This window comes from Castanea sativa, chromosome 4 (assembly GCF_040712315.1).
Source record: "Castanea sativa cultivar Marrone di Chiusa Pesio chromosome 4, ASM4071231v1".
NCBI lineage: Eukaryota > Viridiplantae > Streptophyta > Magnoliopsida > Fagales > Fagaceae > Castanea > Castanea sativa.
The window spans coordinates 2,215,939-2,231,187 of record NC_134016.1 but is presented as its reverse complement, the minus strand read 5'-3'; the positions used below and the strand labels follow the sequence as shown (position 1 = coordinate 2,231,187).

The 15,249-nt window shown below is 35.9% G+C and overlaps 1 protein-coding gene and 1 pseudogene across 1 annotated transcript; one reads left to right on the top strand and one right to left on the bottom strand.

The window, feature by feature from the left end:
- The first annotated feature begins 844 nt into the window (after window positions 1–844).
- Window positions 845–1,881, top strand: LOC142631442 (uncharacterized). Its single transcript, XM_075805617.1, has 2 exons — window positions 845–1,493; window positions 1,613–1,881. Exons 1-2 carry the CDS (start codon window positions 845–847, stop codon window positions 1,879–1,881), a joined length of 918 nt encoding a protein of 305 aa, XP_075661732.1.
- A 1,166-nt stretch (window positions 1,882–3,047) lies between these two features.
- On the bottom strand, window positions 3,048–10,137 carry LOC142630497 (ion channel CASTOR-like; annotated as a pseudogene).
- Window positions 10,138–15,249: the final 5,112 nt, after the last annotated feature.

The following is a 15,249-nucleotide window of genomic DNA, read 5'->3' as shown; positions in this document are numbered from 1 at the left end:
TAAGAAGGGTCGAAGCTTTCAAGGTTCTTGGTATGAAGATGATCGCTTTAAGCCATGGCTTGAATATTCTCCTAAAAAAGATGCCGCTTTTTGTCTACTCCGCTTTCTCTTTCATAAGCCAAGCTTGGGCATGATGGACAAAATGCATTCACAGTTAACGGATTTAAGAATTGGAAGAAAGTGAGAAATGGTGAAAGTTTGTTCTTTTAGTCTTCATATGGGGAAAGATCTTAACTCCACTCATAGATTTGCCCATAAAGCGTGCTAGGATTTGATGAACCAGTCTGACTTACATAGATAGGGTAGTGGGCAATTTCACTTCGGAACAAATTGTAAATAATCGAGTACGATTGAAGGCTTCAATTGATGTTGTTCGACATCTTGCCTTGCAAGCTATTGCTTTTAGAGGTCGAGATGAAAGCTCTACTTCAACCAATCGGGGAAACTTTCTTACGACATTGGATTTGATGGTGAGCTATAATAATAATGTTGTTGAAATAATGGCAAAAGCTCCAAAAAATGCCACCTACACATCACCTCAAATTCAAAAAGAAATTCTACATGTTATTTCAACCCCGAGTGAAGAAGGCAATTAGGGAAGAAATTGGTGATGCAAAGTTTTGCATATTGGTTGATGAAGCTCGTGATGAGTCCATGAAAGAGCAAATGGCTGTAGTTTTAAGATATGTTGATACAAGCGGCTTTGTGCGAGAACGATTTTATGGGATTGTTCATGTTGTTGACACTATGATGACCCTTAAAAAGGAGATATATTATTTGCTCTCTAATCGGTTGCTTAGATATCCAAAACATTTGGGGGCAAGGATATGATGGTGCAAGCAACATGCGGGGTGAGTGGAATGGATTACAAGCTTTGATTTTGAATGATTGTCCATATGCTTACTACATTCATTGTTTTGCACATCGTTTACAATTGGCATTAGTAGGAGCATCGAAAACGGTTGTCCCTCTTAATAGATTTTTTAATAAATTGATTTTGGTTATCAATAATATTCGTGCTTCATGCAAACGTATTGAGCAATTAAAAATTGCTAGAGCTTCTGACATTGCATATTTGATTGATATTGAAGATCTTGAGTCTGGGAAAGGACTTAATCAGATGGTCACTTTACAGCGACCTGGAGATACTCGTTGGGGTTCGCATTATAAATCGGTTTCTAACTTGATAAAGTTGTTTAGTCCAACATGTGAAGTTCTACTGAAAATCATGGATGAAGGAAATTCTTCACAAAAAGTAGAAGCAGAGTCTGCTTATGAGGTATTAATTTCATTTGAATTTGTCTTCATCTTGCATTTTGTTAATGAAACTATGGGAATCACTGATAAACTTTGTCAAGCTTTGCAAAACCAATCACAAGACATTTTAAATGCTATGCATTTAGTTTCATCCACTAAAAAGCTTATTCAACAATTTAGAGATGAGAAATGGGATGACTTACTAGCTCTTGTGATATCATTTTGTAAGAAACGTGGTATAGATATCACGATATGAATGCTCGTTATGTTGCAAGATTTGGTCGATCTCGTCATCAACAAGAGGACTTTAAAAATGAGCATTATTATAAAGTAGATATTTTTAATGCGGGAATAGATTCTCAATTACGGGAACTAAATCATCGGTTTAGCGAGCATGCCATGGAGTTACTTACGCTTAGCTCGGCTCTAGACCCTCGAGAGGCATATGAATCTTTTCGAGTTAGTGATATTTGTTCATTGGTAGATAAATTTTATCCAATAGACTTCACGGATGATGAAAAGAATGATTTGAAAAAGGAACTTGATCTTTATAAGTATGATGTAGTTCGGCATTCGGGGTTCAAGAATTTGAAAAATATTTCGAATTGTGTCAATGGATGGTGAGAACTAGAAAATCGAAATCTATCCGCTTATTTGTAGAGTGGTCAAGCTTGTGCTTACTCTTCCCGTTTCTACCGCAACTACGGAAGCGAGCATTTTCAGCTATGAATGTCATCAAAACTGACCTTCGCAACAAAATGGAAGATGAGTTTTTGTTAGACGCTATGATGTTATTCATTGAAAGGGACATTGCTGCGACAATTAGTACGGATTCAATCATAGATGATTTCGAAGATTTAAAAAGACGGCGAGTTCCATTTTCATAAATAATTGCATTGTAATATCTTTAAAAAAAAAATTCTGTATTTTTCTTTGTTGATGGTTTATTAAATGAATGTTTATTTGGAGTTTCATTTTTTTTTTTATACTTCTGCCCCCCCTAACTCCAAGTCCTGGCTCCGTCCCTGGTTCGTTGGATTTCTATGTTGGTAGGAGATAAAATCAAAGAACCTGATGTTTGTATAGAAACAAGATTCCTCTTGGTCAATTGCCTCTTTTCCTGTAGAATTGAAACTCTCGTGTGTTTGAAATTGAAGGGCTTAACTGTACTTGATACAACAACGAATCTTTTTGTGTTTCCAAGTCTTAAGGTTTTGGAATTAATTAACGTTATCTACAGTGAAGAAGATTCTCTCTCTACAATCCTTTCATCTTGCACGGTAGTCGAAGATTTGAAACTTCAAATTGGAGTTCAACCGTTGGAAAGTCTCACGAGTTATCTTCTCCATAAGTACACTGAAACACTTTCAGTGCAGACTTCTTTCCAATGGACCAACTTGTGAATTTAAGATAGAATCCCCGGCTCTTAAGTTTTGTAATTTTCGAGGACGGTTGGACAAGAAATTTGAATGGAACAGTTTTCAGAGGTTACTGAATCAAGAACTTCAAATTGAGACAAATCACAATGTGAAAGTGAAAGAATATGTCAACAGGATATACTGCTTCTTAGAACCTCTTGTTGGTGTCAACTTATTAGCATTAAATTTGGATACGACATTTGTGAGTTTGAATCTTTAATTATATTTCAATTTGTTCTAGTTTTTTCTTTTTAAAGGGTGAAAATGCTATATATATATTCTTGTATGTATTAGCTACACTGTAAGGCATACAATCAAGAAGTTATAATTTTAGATCAACTATCATTGGTGAAATTCTTTGGTGGGCTCAGTTCAACCTACAATCTATATGCTATACGGAAGTTTCTTGCACGGGTTCCAAGATTAAAGCTTCTTTATTTTGCGCTGGCGGACAGATCACCATTTTATGACAAAAGTGACGGTTTTTTGGAGGATGAAGTTCCCGAGTGGAAAATGCCAAATCTTGCCACCTTATCCAACAAATACGCGCGCCAACATTATCCAACAAATTCTATACAAGTATTGGAAAAAGGTTGTAGAATATTTGAAATCTGATCTGATAATTGAGTCCATTGTTGGTCTAGAAATAATGCCAAAACATCCAAAGTATAGAAAGCATTGAGATAGGTGATATTAGGAACAAAATTTGAAGAGCTAAGTTTAAAGCTGATGGATAAGCAGACAGGTATAACCGTATAAGTAGAACTGATCATCATAATCAGAATAACTCATTACTAAAATGGAGCACTCTAATAGGAAATATTAAAGTAGAAGAAAAAATGCAAAAGAGGTAACGATTTTAATAAGGTTCACTAAGTTCCATTAGAAGATCAAATTTTAAGGAAACTACCTGAATGTCATGAATTAATAGTAATGTGGCAAGAGATCTGGAATCGGCTTGAATTGCAGAATCTTCCACAGATTCATCAGCCAGAATCAATATCTGTGAAGACCAGAAACTACATCAAAATACTGTAAACTTAATTAATGATTCTCACAGCCTGATTTACTGCATTAAGAAGGTAAAATTATGGCACTGTTAGGAGAGGTATGCCGTAGACCACTGACATGGTTTCATTAATCCAATGAGTTCTTTCCCATGGGAGATCCTGTTGGTGGTGCCAATACTTCCACAAGAATCACAAGTCCTCAATCTCATTAACTATGAAAATTTTTCCTGAATGCCACCCTAGTGCAAATGTTTATAAAGGAGAAGCTAAAATTTAATGCTACTTACAGAATCAAAAGATTGCAGGGGAAGGCTTTCTAAATGACGCTGTATTACAGCATTTCCCTCGCAATGAACCAAGGATATATTCACCAATCGGTTTATGCCAAGTTCACCATCAGTAAGCTTCTTCTCCCTCTCCTTTTCAAGAACATCATTGAACATCCAAAGCTATGAACCAGGTGCTAGAAATGCATCCAATACCTTAAAACATTGATGAATAAATGAAAGTTGAGCATTTCAATTGTTCTACCAAAGCAGATATAGCAAGTGAAGACAGGGAAAGCTAGAAAAAATTAATTTACAAGTGTCCTGGTTACGAAGATTAAAATAAAAAAACTTTAAAAAGAAAAAAAGTTTTTGACATGACTACCACCATTTCATTTATACCAAGAACTGGGCCCAAGAAGTATTGGGAGCATGATTTTCATGTTACATTACCATAATCATATCCTCCATATCTCGTCGCCAACCACATAAAAGTATTTTTTTTGTAGATTTTGGAACAAAAAAATCTGGGTAGACTTCCTCTCCAAACCTGCAGCATTCAGGCCAAAAGAAGATGGAATTAGGGGCTTCAGTAGAAAGAACTTACCACAATCATATCATCAATGTCCCTCCTCCATCCACAAAGGAGAATCTTCTGCGACTTTCTTGCTGGTAGGGCAATGTTTTTGAATGATGCTTCTTTGATCTGAACGATCAGATTGATCATACTTTTGTAAGTTTTAATTATGGTATGCCTCGTTCCCTCAAACTCCATGGTAAGCATCATTCCAATGTGCACAAATTAGAAGATCTTTTATTTATTGTTTATTTTATATTTATTTATATTAGTTTGATTGGCCTACCTGTGACTTATTAACTTTAATTTAAAAGGAAAATACAAATCATGCTCTCGTATTAGGTTGAAGTTATGACTTCACCCTCCACCAGTTGTCAGTTAAGAGAGAGATGTCATTTGGTCCCAAAAACATTAAACTTGTCTATTTCCTCCTGTATTTAATTTGTCAAATCATATTTAGTAAAATGGAAATGACTACCTTTGCATTAACAATGGGCACCATTGCCAAAGTACAGTTGTGTATACGATACACAATCAAGGCATACATAGGTTGACAGATCCCACAGCATTGCACATCACTTAAGGCTTAAGAGATCAAGTAGGGACAACCCACATGATTATAAAATTTAATTGGTCAAGTAGACGGGCTTGTTTAAACCTTCAAGTGCATTCAAAAGCTCTTTATTTCCTATTAGGTGGTACACCTATCTAATTTGGTTAGGTTATTGTGATGGTATAAGCATTAGCACCTCAATTTTATGGAATCTAACAACAAAAACGGACAATTTTTTTTTAATTGATAAGTTACACACATATCTAGTGGGTTTTGAGCTCAAAACCTTACCCACAGTCAACTCTTGCAAAAAGAGGAAGTGTCATTTGAACTAGAGCTCATTGGCAACAAACAAACAGGCACAACGTATAAATGATAAAACATCTTATTGAAGCTACAATTATATTGTTGCAATAATTATCTTTCTTGCATGTACACTGAACGTTTATGTCTGGGAAATCCTCTTTAGAGGAAAAGATCAGCCAATAACCAAAGACTGAAGTTTGTGAGGGAGAAATAAATTTTTTAATCAATATAATTTGAACCTAACATCTAGCCAAATGCAAGTAACACTCAAATTTTCAATGAAAAAATATTAGCAAAGCTATTCCAGTGCAGTCCAATGGACAATTTCACTTGGAACACTAGAAAAGCATATAGTTCAATAAAATAGAAAATACTGCAATATGCTGAAGCAGATCTGTATTTCCCCAAGAGATTATTGATCATTGGCTTCTTGTAATGTTGACTACTAAATCAACTATATAGCCTATATTTGCTCCTAGCCAAGACATAGAAACGTTTTCCTAATTCCGACAGTTACTTTTTTCTAAGTCTATTTGTTGCTTCCTTTCCCTTTTCAATTGAAGGGTCTGAATATCACTTGATGTGGACAAAAAGTAATCAAAGTATTTCTTTTTCTTGTGTGCATATGCATGGTAAGTGGAGTAAACTAAGTCTCCCACAACAAAATACCCCAACTATGCCACTAAACAAAAACAATTAAAACAAACTAGCAGAATATCAAGCAATTTATTTGAAATCTATATGTTCCAAGGAAAATATAAGTACCGTAGGCAGTGCTGCTGGAGAATAGGTGTCATCATCCTCAGCTATAACAAGAACTTCATCACCTTCTTGTAGGACATAGGAATCCTCAGGATTAAGAACAATTTTACCACCATATGATGCAACCTTGACTCCACAAGGAATGGCATCAGGAAAACTAATTAAGACATCCTCAAATTGCATGCCATCCAACTGTGGCCATCTCTTGATGAAGAACTCACAATTTTCAAACCCAAGAATATCTTCCCAGATCTGCCACAGACAACAACCCATAAGGGGAAAAAAGTACAGATATCCCATACAAGTGGTTAAATGAATCTTTATTATAGAACTTGATTTGCATAATATGATGATACAGGGCAGTAAATGAAACTCAAATAACTAGTAATATAAAAAAGAAATACTAAATTAACATTAAGAAACTATCAAAATAATGTTAAAGAGTATAGAGTAATGGAAATTAACCTGTGCAAATCCTGGCTGCCGAGCACATTGAATCATCAAACGACCAATTACATCATGAGCCACAACAGTTTGTACAAGATCTCCGCCAACAAGTTTAACAAGAACCTCATTGTCAAGATCACTAAGTTCCACAACTATGTGTCCTCTAAGCCCTTCCTTAACTCCAGTTAGACTTAAAACTGTTCTAAGTGCACGAGCATCACTCTGTATCAGATCAAATGTGAGTTAATAGCAATTTAACCTTATCTCATATCAACTATTAAAAATATCAATGTTGTCACTCAAGGAGACCTGGTCGGCATTTCCATCTTCAGCAAGGACAATGATTGCACGGGCCTTGGAGACAGATACCTATGAAGCAAAAGTTGTCAGCAAAATTAATGAAGTTTACATTGGTCTTATCATCAGGTAGCTCTTATCCAACAAAGAATAATTAGCTCAATGAGGATGCAGTACATTGTACATCTGAAATTAAAACAGCTGCTATGTAAAAATAACTGCTCAACAGACTCGACACTGGGGGTAGAGAAGCTAAAATCACAGAGTTGTAAAAAAGTTTGTGAAATAATTAATTTATATTTTCAAATTGACTTTCAGCTTTTGGGCTTTTTTTTGGTGGGTGAGGGGGTGGGGGTGGAGCAGTTATACTTATCTATTCAATTTAGGCAGACCTTTTTCAGGTCAGCTAGAATCAGAGGGCTCCCACTTCGGCATATCACTGATGTTCCTTTAAAATTGAATTCCATCTTAGCAATGTCAAGTTCCATTTCCTCTCTGTCTCGCTCAGCCATCACAACAACAATTCCTCCTCCCAAACTCTCATTGGCTATAGCAAGTTGATTAAGTAGTGATCCCTGAGTGCACAATGGCATCATTAGCAATGGGAAAATTAAAATATAAGCGTAGAAAGAAAGAAAGAAAGAAAAAAAAAATTGTTTTGATAAGCATAAAATTTTTCTATAAAAAAGTATATTTTTAACTATTTGATCTTATATGAAGCAAAGAAACAGAGTGAGATGTCTTCATACAATGAGCTGGTGGAATCCAAATCTTACCAATTTATCACTCCACCCAAGTATCAAAGTGTGGATTTTTTGACCACCTCACTTCTTCCTTTCCTCAATGAGTCAAGCTTCTCAGAAATAGCATCAGAAACAAGTCCAAGCATCATTGCAAATATTATCATCCCACCAAAGCTAATGGAAACTGAAACTAGTTTCCAACCAATACCTTCAGAGTCAGCATGGTTGCCAGAATCAGCTACATATGTCCAAGATAACCAAAGTCATTCTGCTAAGCTACCATCGGTCACTCCATAGAGTGCCAACCCCCCAAGACATATAAGTAATAGAGTTGCAACTAACAAAGCCAACGGCTTAGCATATGGGTGTACTGATAAAAACAAATCCACCCAATATGCTAGTTGTTTGTTAAGAGAAACTTCTTCTGAAATATTGTCCAATAATCTTGATTTAGAGACATAATCAACATACTTGAAAATCAGAAAAGGGACGGATAAAAGTGAGAGAGAGAATGAGAGCTAAAATTTTCAAGTTTGTGCTTGGAATACTATCAATCTCTTGTTCAATGGAGTTGGTAGCACCTATAGAGATATTGCATTTGGAGATCTGGTCCTGCAAGCAGAAACTAGTTCCAATCATTAAGATTTTACTTTATAAATAACACACAAAATTAATAGGTCCCAGCCAAAACATAGACAACAAATTCAAGTCACTGCTTACCCAAAAACAAATCATGCAGAAGTATTTTTAAACAAGATCGCAGACCATTGAATAGTAATAGCTCCTTCAGGCTTTATCACAAACATACAAATTAATCTTAAGCAGGTGTGAAATTTGATCGCTTAATAATCCAAGATTATGCAATGCCAACCTAGGCTTATTCAGGTCTTACCAAATGAAGTAATCATCGTGAGAAAATAAAACCATGACAAAACACTAAAAGGTAGAAAAAGTTTTTAAAGGCATTATGGTATCACAAATGATTTTGTTTTAAAGCAGTAACTACTGGATTAGGTTACTTGGGATATACGTTTGGCTCATGAACAAGTCCAAGCATGGCTCTACATATGAACAAAACTTAAATCTGTTAGCTAAGCCTGACCTCAAGCTCAACCTAAATTCTATCCAACTCCAACTTTAACAATATAAGAGCACGTAAAAACTTCACTCAGTCCAGCTCACCATGCTTGCACGTGCCTAAATTCATGCCTAGGAGGCACGGACACTTCGTTTAAGGTGTCACATCTGTGCTGTACCCATTTCATACCGGTGTCGTACCAGCCATTTCATGTTATAATTTTTCAGAATTTGCTCGTGTCACTGTGTTGTACCTGTGTCCATACCCGTACCTGTACCCGTGTCTGTCTCCTTGCTTCCTTTAGATCAAGTATTTTCACAAGCACCCGTTGGTATTGAACCCATGACCTCACCCTCCAACCAATATAATGGAAGAAGGAAGTGTTGGTTGAGCTATAGCTAATTTATGAAATGAATTAAAACGACAACCTTAGTTCCAAATTTTTTAGGGTCAGCTATGCATCCTCAACAAATTATTAATTGTTGGCCACATTTTTTTTTTTTTTACCACCATTCTATTCTATCTGAAGTCATAGTCTTTGTTACTGCCTTAATCGACCCATCCTTTTTAGCTAGTTCTATGAAATGCATTAAAAACCGCTTCAACTAAAACAAACAATACAACCCATCATAATAGTATAAGCAACAAAAATAGAAATACAAGCCAAACCAGCTTTTAATTTAAAATAAAAATAAAAATGATTAAAGTTTGAAACAAACTTTAATGTACCTGAAGCTCATTGACTTGGTTCTGTAATGAGAAATTCTTGTGCAGCAATGAAGAAAACACTGTTATCAAAACCTACACTCACACACATTCAAATATGCAATTGAGAGAGAGATATTCAGAAAATTTAAAAACTATATAAGAAAAATTAACAAAAAATTAATTAAAAAATCAAAATGATAACACTAAAATTTCATTTCAATGTTAGAGAGAGAGAGAGAGAAGTACCGCTACTGAGACCGCCATGTGCCACCGATTTTTCAAGTCCCGTACCGAAGCCCCGATAATTTTACTCACTTTCTTCACCGCCGAAACGTCCTCAATTTTCGCCGAAACGGCCGAAACTTCTGGCTTCGGCCCCGAAACGGCGCTGCTGGCCTCGTCGGAAACCTTATTCCTCTGGCTCCGTTCAGATACGTCGACTCTCCGGCGAGTCCTTGCATACTTGAAATCCCGATACGGCGTCGGTGCGGTTTCCGAAACGTCTCAAAACGACGGCGTTTTGGGATGAGCAGGAGGAGGAGGAGGGCAATAAGGGAAGGAGTTTCTGGGGTTTGAGGTGAATCTGCGAGGGTATTTTGGGTATTTCGGTGGAGTGGGAAAAAACCAGTCTCTGCTGGTGGAAGGGGGAAGAGTGTCTGAGTCTAGGGACATGATGGGGATTATTGAAAAATATTGAGGGCTTTTTCGGAACTTAAAATTTTGAATTTTTTTGAGGGTGTGTTTTCTGCCGGAGGATATTTGGCTTTTAACCTAAAAAGGGAGGACAAATCGCTAAGTTAACATAAGTTTAAACTCGAGATGTGAGTGAAACTTGAGTTTTAGAGACTCACTTTAAGCCGCTTTGTACTTGATGAGCTGGACAGAAAACGTCACATAGATCTCGAGTCTTAAAAACTCAAGTTCTGCTAAATAGAAAATCAAGTCTCTAAGACTCAATTTTCTGAGTAGAAACCATTTTTTGAGACATAGATCTCGAGTATCTAATTAAAGTTTACCTAGATCTCGAGTCTTATAGACTCGAGTTTTGCTGGGCAAAATATAAAATGCACACTCATATATCAGGTCACAATACCCACACTCAGCTGACTTTGCTTTCACTCTCTCACCCACACTCAGCTTCACTTTGCTCTCACTCTCTCACCCACACTCAGCCTCATACTCCTCACTGCCTCACTCACCCATAACTCTCATACTCTCACTCACCACATTGCCTCTCTCACTGCTCTCCCCTCTCAACAAATTCAGGTAAGGGTTTTTTGAGGACTTTGTCATTGTAGTTGGGTATTATTTGTTATTGGGTGTGGGTTAAAGAGTTTGACTATTTATTTTGTAGATAGTTAACATAACTTAGTTAAGATACCAATATTGTGAATTATAGAACTTTGTTTTGTTAGTGTTAATTTTTTGAGTATTTATTTACATGGTTTTTGTTATCATGATTCATCATTTGTAGGCTCTTATTTTTATCATGATCTTACAAGGGTTTTAACTTTATTCATCATTGTTTTGGGTACGAAATGGGTAGTGAATGAATTGTAATGAAATGAGTATGTAGTTCATGCCCTTTAAATGGGTATATGGGTATAAAATGGATATGTAATGAAATGTGTGACTTACTCATGCCCTTCGAATGAATTGTAATGAAATGGGTATGTAATATATTCCCTTTGAATGTGTAATGAAATGGCTTTTTTTGTATTGGGTGTGAAATGGGTAAGTAAATATGATTAGATAATTTTGGCTTTTTTTTGTTGTATTGGGTATGAAATAAGTAGTCATAGCATGACAGAAAAATGATTTGGCTATGAAATGTGTAACGAATGTGTAATGAAATTTATGTCCTTTGAATGAATTGAAATTTGTACTTTGTGTAGTTTGACTAGATAAAATGTTTTTTAACTAACATAATTACTTTACTCGAACAGGTTCACAATGACTGTAATTGATATAATCTCATACCATAGTGGTCCGCTTAAGAATGTCAATACGGACAAGGAATTTCCATTTGAAGGGCCGGGTATAAATAGACATGGCAAAACAGGCAGGGTCGGGTCAGGGTCAATCGGGTTTGCGGGTCAATCGGGTTACGGGTTGGGTCGGGTTGACCCATATTTTTCAAACAAATTTTTTTTTTTTCAACTACTAAAACAAATCAATGACAAGGTGTTTAGAGAGAATGAATAAAATCAATTAAGTAAATGAATTGCACTTAATGCCACTTGTTAATATCCTTCCAATTCTAACAGTTTTGAGCATAACAAAAATTATTTATTGTCATAAATTCATGATGGAAAAAGTCTTCAATGTTAATAGTTCATTGTTAAAATGTATATAATTACAAGTTTACATCTTCAAAAAGAGATAGATCTTAAAACAAACAAAACAAGTAAGCTAGCAAAATAGCAAGTTATCGGTCTTCTTAAGTGCACATGTTCCTGTTGCATTTAAAATAATAGTAAAGTTAGATTACTTATAAAAATAAACTAAAGAAAAAAAGATTTAAAATTTTTTTTGCTAATGTGTGCCCTTAGAAATAAACTAAACAATAATTATTTATTTTTGGAAAAAAATTTCTCGGGAATTGAAAAAGTATTGACAGCTTTTTCAAATCCCGAGAAAATTTTACAATAAATAGATGGCTTAGTGTGCCCTTAGGGCACACATTAATCGGTCTCATTTAAAAATAAATATAACATATTAAGTAAAGAAGAATAAGTAAATATTTTATAAAAATTACACTTCAATCTCAATCTACTCAACGTTGGTAGCAAATTCAACACTGCAAATATTCATACTTGCAAATTGTAACTCAAGTTGACAATTTTGTAACTTAATGTACTATGAAAGCAAATCAATAAAAAATTAAAATTGTATAATTATGACTATAAAAAATGAGAACTGAAAGACAGAGAGTCAAGTTGAAGAAGTACTGAACTGAGGAAGAGGAATTTCAGGTTTGTAAACTTGTATTGTGATTTGTGAATTTTTTCATTTGTTTAATTTTTTGGCTTTGGAAAATCCAGACTACAGCTAGGTAGCAAGCATTGACCAATGACCATTGAATGAGATTTTTTTTTTTTTGAATGGTTGTGATTCATACAGCCAAAGCCTTGTCAATGTTGTCACTGACTCATTGCGTAATGTGTTGCGTTGGACGGATGGACCTCTTGGTGTAAGGCAAAGGTGCTGTGCAACCTGTGCTTGTGAGTTGTCAATTGTCATGACATGACAATTGATTCAATATTTTATTAGTTTATAATTATATTTATATGAAGTATTTAGGTGCTTTCTTTTATGTACCTAGTATCAGTATAATTTAAATATTTTTTTAGCGAACTTTTTTAACAGGTCGGGTCGGGTCGAGTTGACCCGCAAAAAAATCGGATCAAGTCACAGGTCAACCCATTTTTGCTTCGGGTTAAAAAAATCGAGTTCAGTTCAGGTCAGGTATTTTTCGGGTCGAGTCAAAAAATTCTGACCCGTATTGCCATGTCTAGGTATAAACATGGAGTTCACCCAATTTGATCGTAGGTTGAAAACCCTTGATAAATTGAAGATGACAGTTATAGAAGAATTGTGTGTGAATCATGCTATGCACAAAATACAAATTACTTATCGTATGCCACTTGAAGTCTTAAAGAACCAGATTAATTACAAATATATGGCGATAAAAGTAGACAAACATGTAAAGATCATGTTTGAAAAGTTGGAGATAATATCCGAAGTAAATGGTATTGAGTTGTATATACAATTGGAGCCACGTGCAGAAGTTGGTATTGAGGAATTCCAACAAACAACCATAAGTTTACAGGTTATAGTTTTGGATGCTCAATATGAGTATTCTACACATGTAGAGAATGATTTTCATGATGATGATGATGACGACTACGCCGATGATGACTATGTTGATGAGACTTCCATTAACGGGGAAGATATTGTCGATAGAGATGGGTATGAGGAGAGGATTGAATGAGGGGACTTTTTGGACTTTGAGAGAGACATTGATGACGATGAGACATTTGACGGCAATGAACTTGAAGCAGACAATGTTATTAGTGTCGAAAACATTACGAACACAATCCCTGCTTACGCACCTCCTGTCTTGTCATTTTCTACAAATACTTGGGCAAATATGGTTGATCCTAATCATATTGAGATACCATTTGTGTCTACTTGGAGAGAATTGATGAATTTGTGCAAAGGGTTGACTTTTGCCAATAAAGTGGAGGTGAAGTGTGCATTAACAATTTGTGCCCTCAAGGAAAACGGACATTTTATAATTAGTAGGTCAACAAAGGTCAAACTTTGTGTGAAATGCGTGGATGAGTCATGCAAGTGGTATGTCTGCGCAGTCATGAAGACCGCTTTCCATAGACTATGGATGGGCACCGTGTATGTGGGTCCTCACACTTGTATACGGATTGGGGTGTGAAATGATGGTAGAATAATGAATTGTAGTTTTATTGTATCAGACATCCTTAAGAAGTTACGTGAGGATCACACTACCCTAATTAAGCATCTTAAATCTATGATAGAGGAGAAATATGATGGTCATAAGCCTTCTTACTACAAGGTATGAGATGTGAAACAAAAAGCAATTGGGAAGATATTTGGGAATTGAGAAGAGTCCTACCAAAGGTTGCAAAAGTTGTTGATGGCATATATTGATCAGGACCTAAAAACCCAGGTGTTCTATCTTACCAAACCCATCAATGTAGATGACACCATATATTTGCATTATGTATTTTGTTCTTTCGGTCCACACATTGATGGATTCAGATATTGCAAGCCGGTTATCAATATTGATGGGATCCATCTATATGGTAAATATCAAGGAAAGTTGTTGGTCGCAATGGCAACCGACACTAACAATAAGGTATTCCCTCTCGCCTTTGCTGTTGTGGATTATGAGTCAGGGTCCAGTTGGAGGTGGTTTTTGCAATGCCTCAGAGATACGATTGGCGATGTGATACTTGACGAAGGCATTTGCATAATTTATGATCTACATCTTGGTATAAAAAACGTCATTGCAAACTGGCCTAAAGGGGATGATGGAAGAACGCGGGTATTTCATAGATATTGCCTTCGACATGTTGCTAACAACTTCAACACAAATTTTTAGAACTCGACTCTAAAGTTAGCAGCGTTGAAAGTAGGATATGCTACTCAGACAGTTAAATTTAATACCATAATGGAGTCTATTAAGCAGGTGAAAATTAAGGCTATTAGGAATAAGAATAAGACGATAGGGAAGGATGGCAAGGAAAACGATTATCTTCCATGCACATACCTAATGAGCGAGTTTGTGGATATGTGGACCCAGTCACATGATGGTGGGAAACTTTTTGGGGTAATGACAACCAATATATCAAAGTGCTTCAATGGTGTACTGAAAGGTGCACGGGGCCTTCCTATTGCCGCATTGGTTGAGTTCACTTGGTCCAAACTTGTTGAATATTTCCACGACCAGCACAAAGAAATTACTCATGATTTGTTGGAGGGTAATAAATGGAGTACATATGCCTTCTCCACGTGGTCCGAAAATAGGCGTAAATCTGAGAAACACTATTTTAGGGCATTTAGCAATGAAATATGATATATCAAGTAGTTACTTCACTCAACGTGTGTAGCACTGGAGGGGGAAACCACAGTTACGAAGTTTGTTTACGGGAAAGAACATGCAGTTGTGGGAAATGGCAAAACATTAAGATCATGTGTTCACATGCAATTAGAGTATGTGATGCGCACAAGATTGATTCGACCACACGTATTCACCCATGTTATTGTTTGGAGTATGCCCTTAACA

What these genes read in the sequence shown, in the direction of transcription:
- LOC142631442 (XM_075805617.1), top strand. Translation starts at nt 845, where the DNA reads ATGCGGGGTGAGTGGAATGGATTACAAGCTTTGATTTTGAATGATTGT. An exon ending in ATCATTTTGTAAGAAACGTG is followed by an intron (nt 1,494 to 1,612) that starts GTATAGATATCA and finishes ATGCGGGAATAG; the next exon opens with ATTCTCAATTACGGGAACTA.